The sequence below is a fragment of the Oncorhynchus masou genome, chromosome 14 (assembly GCF_036934945.1).
Source record: "Oncorhynchus masou masou isolate Uvic2021 chromosome 14, UVic_Omas_1.1, whole genome shotgun sequence".
Taxonomy (NCBI): domain Eukaryota; kingdom Metazoa; phylum Chordata; class Actinopteri; order Salmoniformes; family Salmonidae; genus Oncorhynchus; species Oncorhynchus masou.
The window spans coordinates 22,199,685-22,214,377 of record NC_088225.1 but is presented as its reverse complement, the minus strand read 5'-3'; the positions used below and the strand labels follow the sequence as shown (position 1 = coordinate 22,214,377).

General features: G+C 41.4%; 1 pseudogene and 1 gene segment (V, D, J or C); one reads left to right on the top strand and one right to left on the bottom strand.

Moving 5' to 3' along the window:
* The window catches only part of LOC135554533 (Ig mu chain C region membrane-bound form-like), a 526,132-nt pseudogene that overhangs the window by 49,008 nt on the left and 462,431 nt on the right, over nt 1-14,693 (top strand).
* Nucleotides 6,476-8,576, bottom strand: LOC135554832 (Ig heavy chain V region 914-like). The segment is given in 3 exon segments: nt 6,476-6,610; nt 7,988-8,319; nt 8,489-8,576. Coding segments are annotated over 3 exon segments (507 nt in total).

Here is a 14,693-nt window from a genome sequence, read left to right as displayed (position 1 = left end):
CTATAGGAGAAAGCCCTGCCTCCAGCTGTTTGCTTAGAAATTCTAGGGACAATTAGGAGGCCTGCGTCTTGTGACCGTAGCGTACGTGTAGGTATGTACGGCAGGACCAAATCAGAGAGATAGGTAGGAGCAAGCCCATGTAATGCTTTGTAGGTTAGCAGTAAAACCTTGAAATCAGCCCTTGCTTTGACAGGAAGCCAGTGTAGGGAGGCTAGCACTGGAGTAATATGATCAAATTTTTTGGTTCTAGTCAGGATTCTAGCAGCCGTAATTAGCACTAACTGAAGTTTATTTAGTGCTTTATCCGGGTAGCCGGAAAGTAGAGCATTGCAGTAGTCTAACCTAGAAGTGACAAAAGCATGGATTAATTTTTCTGCATCATTTTTGGACAGAAAGTTTCTGATTTTTGCAATGTTACGTAGATGGAAAAAAGCCACAGACTCGTGCAGGCCACGACGGGCAGATGGAAATTCCAAATAGTAAAGATCGTAGAAACATTTCAAACATTTTTTATAATCAATCCTCAGGTTGTTTTTACAATAAATAATCGATAATATTTCAACCGGACGGTAGCGTTTTCAATAGAAGAGAGAGAGAAAAGATCTCGCTCCAGTGGCTTGCGCATGCACAAGTCTGGGGACACCCAGCTATCCACTAACGCGATGTGATCATTCTCGCTAATTTTTCAGAATAAAAGCCTGAAACTGTCTAAAGACTGTTCACACCTTGTGGAAGCCTTAGGGTAAGCATGCAATGGAACAGAGAGGTTTCAAAATAACAGCACTTTCTGGTTGGATTTTCCTCAGGTTTTCACCTGCAATATCAGTAGAATCTCAATTCAACGGCTCAGACACAAGAGGTATGTGGCAGGGTCTACAGTCAATCACAGATTACAAAAAGAAAACCAGCCCCGTCACGGACCAGGATGTCTTGCTCCCAGGCAGACTAAATAACTTTTTTGCCCGCTTTGAGGACAATACAGTGCCACTGACACGGCCTGCAATCAAAACATGCGGCCTCTCCTTCACTGCAGCCGAGGTGAGTAAAACATTTAAACGTGTTAACCCTCGCAAGGCTGCAGGACCAGACGGCATCCCCAGCCGCGCCCTCTATTCAATCAATCCCTATTCCAGTCTGCTGTTCCCACATGCATCAAGAGGGCCACCATTGTTCCTGTTCCCAAGAAAGCTAAGGTAACTGAGCTAAACGACTACCGCCCCGTAGCACTCACGTCCGTCATCATGAAGTGTTTTGAGAGACTAGTCAAGGACCATATCACCTCCACCCTACCTGACACCCTAGACCCACTCCAATTTGCTTACCGCCCAAATAGGTCCACAGACGATGCAATCTCAACCACACTGCACACTGCCCTAACCCATCTGGACAAGAGGAATACCTATGTGAGAATGCTGTTCTTCGACTACAGCTCGGCATTTAACACCATAGTACCCTCCAAGCTCGTCATCAAGCTCGATACCCTGGGTCTCGACCCCGCCCTGTGCAACTGGGTACTGGACTTCCTAACGGGCCGCCCCCAGGTGGTGAGGGTAGGCAACAACATCTCCACCCCGCTGATCCTCAACACTGGGGCCACATAAGGGTGCGTTCTGAGCCCTCTCCTGTACTCCCTGTTCACCCCTGACTGCATGGCCACGCACGCCTCCAACTCAATCATCAAGTTTGCGGACGACACAACAGTGGTAGGCTTGATTACCAACAACGACGAGACGGCCTACAGGGAGGAGGTGAGGGCCCTCGGAGTGTGGTGTCAGGAAAATAACCTCACACTCAACGTCAACAAAACTAAGGAGATGATTGTGGACTTCAGGAAACAGCAGAGGGAACACCCCCCTATCCACATCGATGGAACAGTAGTGGAGAGGGTAGCAAGTTTTAAGGTACTCGGCATACACATCACAGACAAACTGAATTGGTCCACCCACACAGACAGCATCGTGAAGAAGGCACAGCAGCGCCTCTTCAACCTCAGGAGGCTGAAGAAATGTGGCTTGTCACCAAAAGCACTCACAAACTTCTACAGATGCACAATCGAGAGCATCCTGGCGGGCTGTATCACCGCCTGGTACGGCAACTGCTCCGCCCACAACCGTAAGGCTCTCCAGAGGGTAGTGAGGTCTGCACAACGCATCACCGGGGGCAAACTACCTGCCCTCCAGGACACCTACACCACCCGATGTTACAGGAAGGCCATAAAGATCATCAAGGACAACACCCACCCGAGCCACTGCCTGTTCACCCCGCTATCATCCAGAAGGCGAGGTCAGTACAGGTGCATCAAAGCTGGGACCGAGAGACTGAAAAACAGCTTCTATCTCAAGGCCATCAGACTGTTAAACAGCAACCACTAACATTGAGTGGCTGCTGCCAACACACTGACTCAACTCCAGCCACTTCAATAATGGGAATTGATGGGAAAGGATGTCAAATATATCACTAGCCACTTTAAACAATGCTACCTAATATAATGTTTACATACCCTACATTATTCATCTCATATGTATACGTATATACTGTAATCTATCATCTACTGCATCCTTATGTAATACATGTATCACTAGCCACTTTAACTATGCCACTTTGTTTACATACTCATCTCATATGTATATACTGTACTCGATACCATCTACTGTATCTTGCCTATGCTGCTCTGCACCATCACTCATTCATATCTTTATGTACATATCCTTTATCCCCTTACACTGTGTATAAGAAATTAGTTTTGGAATTGTTAGTTAGATTACTTGTTGGTTATTACTGCATTGTCGGAACTGGAAGCACAAGCATTTCGCTACACTCGCATTAACATCTGCTAACCATGTGTATGTGACAAATAAAATTTGATTTGATTTGACTTGTTTCTACTGTATTATTGACTGTATGTTTGTTTTACTCCATGTGTTGTTTTACTCTGTGTTGTTGTATGTGTCGAACTGCTTTGCTTTATGTTGGCCAGGTCGCAATTGTAAATGAGAACTCAACTTGCCTACCTGGTTAAATAAAGGTGAAAGAAATTAAATTAAATTAAAATAAATAAATCCTCTCAACCAGCTTCATGAGGTAATCATCTAGAATGCATTTGAATTAACAGGTGTGCCTTCTTAAAAACCTCTAATGACTCCCCATCCCGCATGAGGGAGCGTAATCATCGACTAATTCGCATAACACAACGGACATAAATATTCTGAAAAAATATTCCTATTCATGAAAATCACAAAGGAAATATATCGAGACACAGCTTAGCCTTTTGTTAATCACCCTGTCATCTCAGATTTTCAAAATATGCTTTACAGCCAAAGATAGACAAGCATTTGTGTAAGTTTATCAATAGCCTAGCATAGCATTTTGTCCAGCTAGCAGCAGGTAACTTGGTCACGGAAATCAGAAAAGCAATCAAATTAAATCGTTTACCTTTGATGAGCTTCGGATGTTTTCACTCACGAGACTCCCAGTTAGATAGCCAATGTTCCTTTTATCCAAAAATATTATTTTTGTAGGCGAAATAGCTCCGTTTGTTCTTCACGTTTGGCTGAGAAATCGCCTGGAAATTGCAGTCACGGAAACTCCGTAAAATATTCCAAGAATCACTCTGGGAGCCATCAGATGACCAGTTGCGCAATTTAGCCGCTTTCTTCAACATAAATGCGTAAAACTACGTCACAATGCTGTAGACACCTTGGGGAATACGGAGAAAAAGGAGGTAGCCCATTCACTGCTCAATAGGGACGCATTGGAATGCAGCGCTTTCAAAACATGAGGCACTTCCGGATTGGATTTTTCTCAGGCTTTTCGCCTGCAAAATCAGTTCTGTTATACTCACAGACAATATTTTTACAGTTTTGGAAACTTTAGAGTGTTTTCTATCCTAAGCTGTCAATTATATGCATATTCCAGCATCTTGTCCTGACAAAATATCCTGTTTACTACGGGAACGTTATTTTTCCAAAAATGAAAATAATGCCCCCTAGTCACAAAGGGTTAAAAGTTATTTTGTGGAATTTATTTCCTTCTTAATGTGTTTGATCCAATCAGTTGTGTTGTGACAATGTAGGGGGGGGGTATACAAAACATAGCCCTATTTGGTAAAAAGCCAAGTCCATATTATGGCAAGAACAGCTCAATTAAGCAAAGAGAAACAACAGTCCATCATCACTTTAAGACATGAAGCTCAGTCCATGCGGAAAATGTCAAGAACTTTGAACATTTCTTCAAGTGCAGTTGCAAAAAACATCATGCGCTTTGATGAAACTGGCTCTAATGAGGACCGTGACAGGAATGGAATACCCAGAGTTACCACTGCTGCAGAGAATAAGTTCATTACAGTTACCAGCCTCAGAAACTGCAGCCTGTCTGTTATGAGACGTGGTGTGGGTGAATGGATGACCTACTCATGTTTAAAGCATGGAGGAGGATGGTGCTTAGCTGGTGACGCTATCTGGGATTTAATTTGAATTTAAGTCACTCTTAACCAGCATGGCTACAACAGCATTCTGCAGTGATTCACCATCCCATCTGGTTTGCGCTTATGTAACCGGTTCTGCACCAGTACCTTTCTGCGTTGTGTTCTGGTAAGGTGTAGGTGGAAGATAAGGCTCTGGACACAATTCTGCCAGTTGTCTCTCTTTTGACTGCGTGGAATATATACAAATACAAGGCAAATGTAACTGCTTCAGTCTGGACTCCATACAAGTATATTTGCCTCTCCTCATCACGCTCTGAGCAAACTGTAGTGTAAGAGTATCAACAAAAAGTACATTGTACAAAATGTACCTGTTCATATTTCCAAAAGACTCATTACATTCTATAAAATGTTGTCCACCAATACACTAATAAATTGCTAATAAGGGCAAAATAATTATTAGAGAGTATACTATTGCACCATTATACCTGAAGCATACTAATGGAATAACAGAGCCATTTTTGACATTTCCGTGAAAGTAACAAATGAACGACAGCGAACTAGGCATATTAAACATGAAATACAAAATCCTCACATTTCACAACATACCTGCATGGAATGGATACAAAAACCAAGCAAAAGTTACTACTGCAGTCTGGACTCCATTCAAGTATATATGCCTGATAAAAGACAGTGCAGAAAACCAATGAGAAAACAATAGAACAACTCACGATGTCTGCACCTGAAAGAGACCCCCTCCCGCCACAAAGCTAATGATAGTTGAGCTAGCTTTGCAAAGTTGCACTCGAACATTATCCACATTCACATGAATATGTATTCCTATAAACAGTAATGCGACACTAAATTAGTGACGATATAACTTTTGATTGTCTCATCTTGTGAATTTGTGAACATTTGCGAACATGTGCACGGCAGGGTAGCCTAGTGGTTAGAGCGTTGGACGAGTAACTAAAAGGTTACAAGTTTGAATCCCCGAGCTGACAAGGTACAAATCTGTCGGTCTGCCCCTGAACAGGTAGTTAACCCACTGTTCCTAGGCTGTCATTGAAAATAAGAATTTGTTCTTAACTGACTTGCCTAGTAAAATAAAGGTAAAATAAAAAAAATTATTAAAATTAAAAAGACCGGAGCATATGTAACACCTACTTCTCCTCATCATGCTCTGAGCAAACTGAGGTGTAAGGGCATGGCTCCTGTTGATGACATCACAGCATTAACACAATTTATAAAATAAATAAAATAAAATAATTCACTCTTGAAAGTAATGTAATACATCTTAAAATAACCTTAAAATAATAAATACAAATACATTTGAATGATTTTTGGTGAAATACATAAAGTATATTTTTCACCTGTTACATTTAGTGGGACTATCATTTGTTTTTTTCAACAGGAAAATGACCCAACACACCTTCAGGCTGTGTAAGGGCTATTTGACCAAGAAGGAGAGTGATGGAGTGCTGCATCAGATGACCTGCCCTCCACAATCTCCCGACCTCAACCAAATTGAGATGGTTTGGAATGAGTCAGACCGCAGAGTGAAGGAAAAGCAGTGCTCAGCATATGTGGGAACCATTTCAAGACTGTTGGAAAAGCATTCCAGGTGAAGCTGGTTGAGAGAATGCCAGGAGTGTGCAAAGATGTCATCAAGGCAAATGGTGGCTATTTGAATAAAATATACTTTGATTTGTTTAACTCTTTCTTGGTTAATACATGATTCCATGTGTGTTATTTCATAGTTTTGATGTCTTCACTATTATTCTACAATGTAACAAATTGTAAAGAAGGGCTGATTAGTTAAAAGACAGAATACAACAAACAAATGAAGAAGGGAGTGTGACACTAATACTTTGAGCAGATTTGATGGATGGAGTATAACTGCTAAGAAATTGTAGTAATACAGTAATTGTGTATAAAGTATGTGTGTTTTAATTGTTTAAAAGTTTGTATTCTAGTGTCATGTTTAGTGTTTGGATACCTTTATATTCATATGAATGTCATGGAGTTTTTGTACCGGTTCTGCGTCGGTTTGTATCAGTATGGATGGCGAGCACAATAATACACAGCTGTGTCTTCAGTCTGCAGACTCTGTCCTGTTAAAGTCATTGTGATGCTGGACATGTCTCTGGAGATACTGAATTTGTTTTTCAGTTTATCACTGTAATATGTCTACCATCGTGACAAATTAATCCGATCCACTCCAGTTCTTTTCCTGCAAGTTGGTGATTCACCCCTGTACAGTAACACTTGATTTGCAATGTACAGTAGACATCTATAAATGTTATTTCTTGTGGGGGAAATACAATATGATTGAGTTTGTTTTCTACTCATGGCTGTTGAGATTGTTGTACACATTTTGTGCTTGTTTGTATCACTGTGGTAACGAGAACAGTAATACACAGCTGAATCTTCAGTCTGCAGACTGTCCTATTAAAGCCACTGCGCCTCTTAAAATGTCTCTGGTCAAGCTGAACTTGTGTTTAAGATAATCTTTGTAAGCTGTGCCTGCATCGTGAAACGGTAGATGTTCCCAACCCACTCTGGTATAATGCCTTCAGGTTGGACCCATGATACTCTGTAGAGGTTGGTGCTATCAGTCAGAGAATACCCAGAGACCTTACAGGTGATTACCAAAGACTCCAGAATTTATAACCATTGAACTTGGCTGGGTGAGCTCCAGACCACAGTGTACACCTGTTAAGAAACATCATAATATCATGTAGAACAATCTCAAAGTACAACTATTTTAAAGCTATGTAAGCATTAATTACACAATATATTCATTTAAACATGTTATAAGTCTGTTAATTAAACACCCAAATCCTGAGAGACAGGAAACAGCTGCCATCAGCAGCAGCAGAGAATCAGTGAACAGGCTTTGTGTTGAAGATGAACTGATGGGAGAGAGATACTGTATGATTCACACAGAGAGACTGTTTTAAATAGGGTAGAGGGAGTGAGATGAATTAGTATAAAAGTTAGAAAGCTATGTGTAATTTGCACAAGGCAGAGACATTGTGATTATTTTTTATTTTACTATTTACATCAGTTAAGAACAAATTCTTATTTACAATGTTGGCCTACACGCCTGGCCAATTGTGCACCGCCCTATGGGACTCCCAATCATGGCCGGATTGTGATACAGCTTGGAATCAAACCAGGGTCTGTAGTGACACCTCTAGCACTGAGATGCAGTTCCTTAGACTGCTGCATCACTCGGGAGCCGATAGCAATTAGGAATGTCAGAAAACCCTCTGTGAACCGTACTGACTTTTCACGCTTCACTTATAGGATGGGACTCAAAAGTATGTTTAGAAAAACAGCCATTGGACTATTGTTTAGAAATCCTTATTTGACCCTTATCACAAAAAAAAGGTGTATTCATCAGTACTAAATTAGCTATGGGAGTGTTGAATTTATGACCATGGAGTGTGTGCCATTTAGAGTCAAATCGTTTAGAAATCAACACCACAACTTTTAAACTGAAAAAACCTACCCAACTTGCTGTGTATTTGTTGAACATTAGTATGTACAATGTTTTTGTACAGGTCTTCCATTGAGTTGTTGCACTGTGCCTCCAGTTTTTGCACAATAATACACAGCTGTGTCCTCAGCCTGCAGACTGGTGATGTCTAAGTACAGTACATTACTACTGTCTCTGGAGATGGTGAATCTGCTCTTAAAAGAGGCTCCAGAGTTGATGGATCCACCACCCCAGATGATCCCAATCCACTCCAGTGTTTTCCCTGGCTGCTGTCGTATCCAACCTGTACCATAGTCTGTCAGGACATAGCCAGAGACTTGGCAAGATAGTTTCACTGATCCTCCAGGAGGTTTGAGTTGAGCAGGGGAGGAGGTCAAACTAATGCTGTGTATATCTGAAAGAGAGCAGGAGTGTAGAGAAAGAGAGATGAGAGGAATTCCTCAAAAACTGTCACAATGGCAACAAAACAACTGACTCCAACTGACTAACAAAATGGTAAAACAACTGACTAATACATTGTTTGGTGTCCTGTATACAAAGAGACTAAAATCCCCCCCACTTACATGGCAGGACTGCCAGGAGGAGTAGGGATGTAAGAAACATGTTTCTCTGTTGGATCTCTGGCAGTGTCTGTCTGAGTACAGACAGGGTGGTTGCAGTGAGGAAGGTCAGAACAGATCATTTATATATCAGAGGGGGGGGGTTTATTTGCATACTGTCTGTCCTGCAAGACAGGTGTCACTGGATGCATAATATACTCATAATATATGCACATACAATACAATACATTAAACTACATACATACATACATACCTTATGTAAATGTAAATAATTACTTCCAGTTGTGGCAGTGATGAAGTATGGAGTCATGGCACCATATTCTGGCCAGGGAAGATGAATGGCTGTGTCCTATAGCTTGTCATAATGTATAATTTCAGTAATTGTGGTATGTTATCCCATGTATTCTTACAGAACCTAGTGGTAAAGCTAGTCAATATTTTTTTATCACCATTTAGCATAAGTTGTCCCGTTATTTCAGGTGCATTTGATATATTGACTATAACTCCTCTGATTTATTAACAAAGGAGATGGGCTTGACATTCTTAATGAGCGTTTTATGGATAAAACATTTATTTTTAATACAATTAGTGGAAAAGAGGAGCATTACATTGCTGCTCTTCAGCTTCCATATTCTATACAGTGTCTCCCAAGAGGATGGGTTTTTATACAGCTCTGGTGCTGGTTTGTATGACTGTGAGGGTAGGCACAATAATACACAGTTGTGTCGTCAGTCTGAAGGTTCTGCCCTTTTAAAAACTCAGCATTACAGCTAGAATCTACTGAGAGGCCCAACATGTTGTTCAGTGAATCCTTGTATTGTGTGTCTCCAGAATATGCATTTCCATTCCACTCCAATGCTTTTCCCTGCAGGTTGTCAGATCCAAGCTGTCCAATAGCTACCAACAGAAGAAGAGACCTTACAGGAGATGGTCAGTGGTTGACCTGGCTGGACAGTCATAGAGGCTGGCTGAGTGAGTTCATAACTCTGTACACCTGGGAAAGAAAATAATGAACAACATTAAATACACAAAATATACACTATATACATTCTAGTAGCTAGTTACGTTGAAGCCAGTTTCATACTACAGGCAGATTTCTTTATTATGTTTATTTTATTCATAACATGACGTGAAGTGACACGGACAAACTATGTACCCGTGCCTTAACCAGGGCAAAGAGTTTTTCCTGCTCAGGTCAAGGAGGTTGGTAAAACTGTAGGGAATCTTGTAGGATGATTGTCTAAATATTTATAGAAATACTTCACCAATGGGGCTAATATTCTGACCATGCTGTTATAGCATCAAAGGGGGGACCAACTCCACATTAATGCCCATGATTTTGGAATGAGATGTTTGACGAGCAGATGTACACATACTTTGGGTTATGTACCATGTGTTGACGTACAAGTAGTTCTGTAGTTTTGACCCTTAAGGAAATATTATACTTCATTAGATACTCTGTTACTCTGTTGTACTGACGCTCTACTGCCCTCTGTTGACTCTGCTGCCAGTTAGATTTGTACAGATCCTCCTCTAACTCACACCACTGAGTCTCTTGCACAGTAATACACAGCAGAGTCATCTGCTCTCAGACAAGACAGCTTCAGAGTCATCATGCTGTTGGAATTGTCTTTTGTCGTTTCCATACATCTTTCAAACCTTTTAGCATGGTAGCCTAGGCCTAATCCAGAGTAACCCATTCGTTCCAGGGATATTCCAGCTGGCTGTCTTATCCATTGTGTGTTGTGGCTGTCAAAGGTGAATCCCGATATCTTACAGGAGATACTTATAGTTTATCCAAGCTTTTTCAGGACTAAACTGGAGGGACTGGGATCCAGACTCTGACCATTTAAACCTGATGGAGAGAGAGAATAAAATACGAAGAACATGTTAGAGGAAAGCAGCAGAAAAATTAAGGAAAGCAAGAGAAGAGAGTTTACAAAAAACATTGTCCATGTTCAGTCATTCCACAAATTTTTTTGATGAAGTACTGCAGAACTCACAGGGCAGACAGAGAGAGAGACCAGCAGAAGGTAGAGTTTTCCCTTCATACTGAGGGTGGAGATATGACCTCAGCTGCTCCACACAAGACAACAAGTCAGCAGGAGAACATAAGTATATATGAACTCTGAGGGATCTATATTTACATCATGATGTCATGGGCGAGGGGCTGTTGAATGAGGTCAGAGGTGAATTTTTGAGTCATCAGTAGGGCCAAGAGTTTATTTAACCTTTATTTTTGACTGGGAGTCATGTTGATATCAAGGTCTCTTTTTCAAGTGAGCCCAATAAAAATAAGAAATCTGATTAAAATAGAAATACAAAGCACGATACAAAAAAAACTGTTCTAAAACCTGGGTCCTGAGTCTGTCATTGGGTGGACTGGCTCTATTCATCAGACATCTGGACTGACTCAGCAATTGGAGTTAAATTCTCAGAGGGGTTTTTGTACAGATCCTTCACTCACTCACACCACTGTGTGTCTCGTGCACAGTAATACACAGCAGAGTCATCTGCTCTCAGACCAGACAGCTTCAGAGTCATCATGCTGTTGGAATTATCTTTAGTCGTTTCCATACGTCCTTCAAACCTTTTAGCATGGTTACCTAGGCCTAATCCAGAGTAACCCATCCATTCCAATGCTTTCCCAGCAGGTTGTCTAATCCAATGTGTGTTGTAGCTACTAAAGGTATACCCAGAACCCTTACAGGAGAGACTGAGAGCTTCGTCAGGCTTTTTCATGACTGAATTAGAGGGAATGGACTCCAGACTCTGACCATTTAAACCTAATGGAGATACTTATATAGGAAGAATATATATATATATTATATAATATATAGGAAGAAGAAATAGGAAGAATGTGTTACAGGGAAAGTAGCAGAACAATTAAGGATAGCAAGAGAAGAGAGTTTACAAAAAACTTTGTCAATGTTCAGTCATTCCATAAAAGACAGCTAATTAAGTACTGCAGAACTCACAGGTCAGACAGAGAGAGAGCAGCAGAAGGGAGAGTTTTCTCGTCATACTGAGGGTAGAGATATGAACTCAGCTGCTCCACGCAAGACAACAAGTCAGCAGCAGAACATAAGTATATATGAACTCTGAGGGATCTGGATTTACATCATGATGTCATGGGGGAGGGACTGATAACTCTGAGGTCAGGGGTCAAGCTATGACTCATTGGTAGGGCCATGAGTTTTCGTTGATAACATGACATGTTGAATGACATGGATAAACTCTGTCCCCATGCCATAATCAGGGCCTAGAGTATTTCCTGATCTGGTCAAGGTGTTTGGTAAAACTGCAGGGAATCTTGGAGGATGGTTTTCTGAGTATTTATAGAAATAATTACCCATTGTGGTTAATTTACTATAAATGTCAGATTAGGGATCAATCTATCAAGGACAGTCACCTTGTTTAACAGGAATAAACACAAATAGAGTATGTAGGTCTGTATGTGATTCCTCTTTATGTTCTATCTCTCTCCTCAGGGAAATATGTACCTTGTGTTGATGTACAAGTAGTTCTGTTGTTTTGGCTCTTAGGGGAATATTATGCTTCAGTAGATGTTACTCTGTTGTTCTGATGCTCTACTGCCCTCTGTTGTTCTGATGCTCTACTGCCCTCTGTTGTTCTGATGCTCTACTGCCCTCTGTTGACTCTGCTGTACTGATGCTCTACTGCTCTCTGTTGACTCTGCTGTACTGATGCTCTACTGCCCTCTGTTGACTCTGTTGTTCTGATGCTCTACTGCCCTCTGTTGACTCTGTTGTTCTGATGTTCTACTGCCCTCTGTTGACTCTGCTCTACTGCCCTCTGTTGACTCTGTTGTACTGATGCTCTACTGCCCTCTGTTGACTCTGTTGTACTGATGCTCAACTGCCCTCTGTTGACTCTGCTGCGAGTTAGATTGTCTCTTTTGTACAGATACTCCACATACTCACGCCACTGTCTCTTTTACAAAGTAATACACAGCAGTCCTCTGCTCTCAGACCAGAATGCTTCAGAGTCATAATGCTGTTAGAATTATCGTTAGGCGTTTCCAGGCCTAGGGAACAATGTTAAAAGTTCATGGTTACCTAGGCCTAATCCAGAGTAACCCATCCATTCCAATGCTTTCCCAGCAGGTTGTCTTATCCAACCTGGGTTGCAGCTACTAAAGGTTTACCCAGACCCTTACAGGAGAGACTGAGTTTCTCCAGGCTTTTTCTGGACTTAACTGGAGGGAATGGACTCCCGACTCCGGCCATTGAAAGTGCTAGAGAAAAAAAAGAAGGAAAACAGAAAATTGAAGGAAGGCAAGATAAGAGTGTTTAAAAAATCCATTGTCCATGTTCACGAATTTCACTAAGAGCAGCTGATTAAGTACAGTAGAACTGACAGGGCAGACAGAGAGAGCAGTAGGAGGGAGAGTTTTCCTGTCATACTGAGGGTGGAGATATCAACTCAGCTGCTCCACACAAGACAACAAGTCAGCAGCAGAACATAAGTATATATGAACTCTGAGAGATCTGGATTTACATCATGATGTCATGGTGGAGGGGCTGATTAATGAGGTCAGAGGTCAATTTAGGGCTCATAGGTAGGGCCAGGAGTTGTCCTTTATCACATGACCTCACCAGGAACAGAGTTTTTCCTCATCAGGTCACTTAGTCAGAAGAACCTCCAGGGCCTACTCACCACACACATAGCTGACTGACGGACTGGAGGAACATGAGGATTTTCTAAATATTGATAACCTTCATGATTTCATTTAATTGTGGGTTCATTTAAATGGTATATACTGTAGAGACATCCATTTGCCAAGGAAAGAATGTATTGAAAAGTGTTTCCATTGAAGTCATGGGTGACAAAAACAGTATAGTAGTTTTCAAAGGACATGTTTCCAATGAGGCAGTTAAGAAAAATCCATAATATACAAAAAGAGGCCCTTTTACATGTATACTTTCTGTCATGAATGAACACAGTTTAATGAGATTCAACACCTCACATAGCCTGTCCTTGGTTTTGTTTCTGCATACATGTGTATAGATGATGTAATTAAGCAGTAAGGTACAAGAGGCCGTGTTATGTGCTGAATACAGTCACAGGTCACTGGCGTTGTTCAGCACGAAGTGATAGCCCAGGCCTTGCTGACGCCTGTCGAATATTACAGAACCTGGATAGGTATTTTACCTATCAGCTAACCACATTGTATGTTATAGAAATCTATATAGAATTAGGAACTCGTCATTTAATAGGATCTCTATGGAAATCTGTCAGTCGATGACACAGTCGATGACGTGGCACACAACCACTGGTTGATGTATGCAACGTCTGAGCAGGGGAACATGAAAATTCTCTCTACAGGGGAATTTACATTTCAAAAGTGAAAGAAATCTTCAGAGGTCTGATAGGCAGACAGGAAGGCTTCTATTAACCCCTGCTATACCAAACTAAATGCTGGGCTAGAAGCAAGGGGAAATAAAGTGTGAGGTGAGATAAATATAAGAGATGATTTAGACAGCAACATGAACATGATATTGTTACGGAGGTGCAGTGATCATTTTCAGATGGAACATTTTCAGATGGGCATTGGTATGTCTGTGACGGCCAACACAGCACCGCTTGGAACGCTGCTCGTCCAATGAGCATTCAGGATCCAAACAACCCGTTTAATAATGTATTATAGCTGATACCAAATTACATACTGTACTATGTTTGTACATGATTACCTACAATGTCTCAAAACTCTGAGTGGTCCACATTGTGGTTCTTAAATCTGCATTTTGTAATGTCAAACAATGCATCAGTATATATTGTGGAGTGAAACTTACATACATTTTTCTAACTTTCTACTCTTGCCTATAGGACAATGCTCATGTTAATAGTAGTTCAGTTGATGGTTTACTGGTTGCTTTAGTTTTCAGGAAACTGATGCTCAACTGCCCTCTTTTGACTGTGCTGTACTGATGCTCTTCTGCCCTCTGTTGACTGTCCTGTACTGATGCTCTTCTGCCCTCTGACTGTGCTATACTGATGCTCTTCTGCCCTCTGTTGACTGTGCTGTACTGATGCTCTACTGCCCTCTGTTGACTGTGCTGTACTGATGCTCTTCTGCCCTCTGACTGTGCTGTACTGATGCTCTTCTGCCCTCTGACTGTGCTGTACTGATGCTCTTCTGCCCTCTGACTGTGCTGTACTGATGCTCTTCTGCCCTCTGACTGCT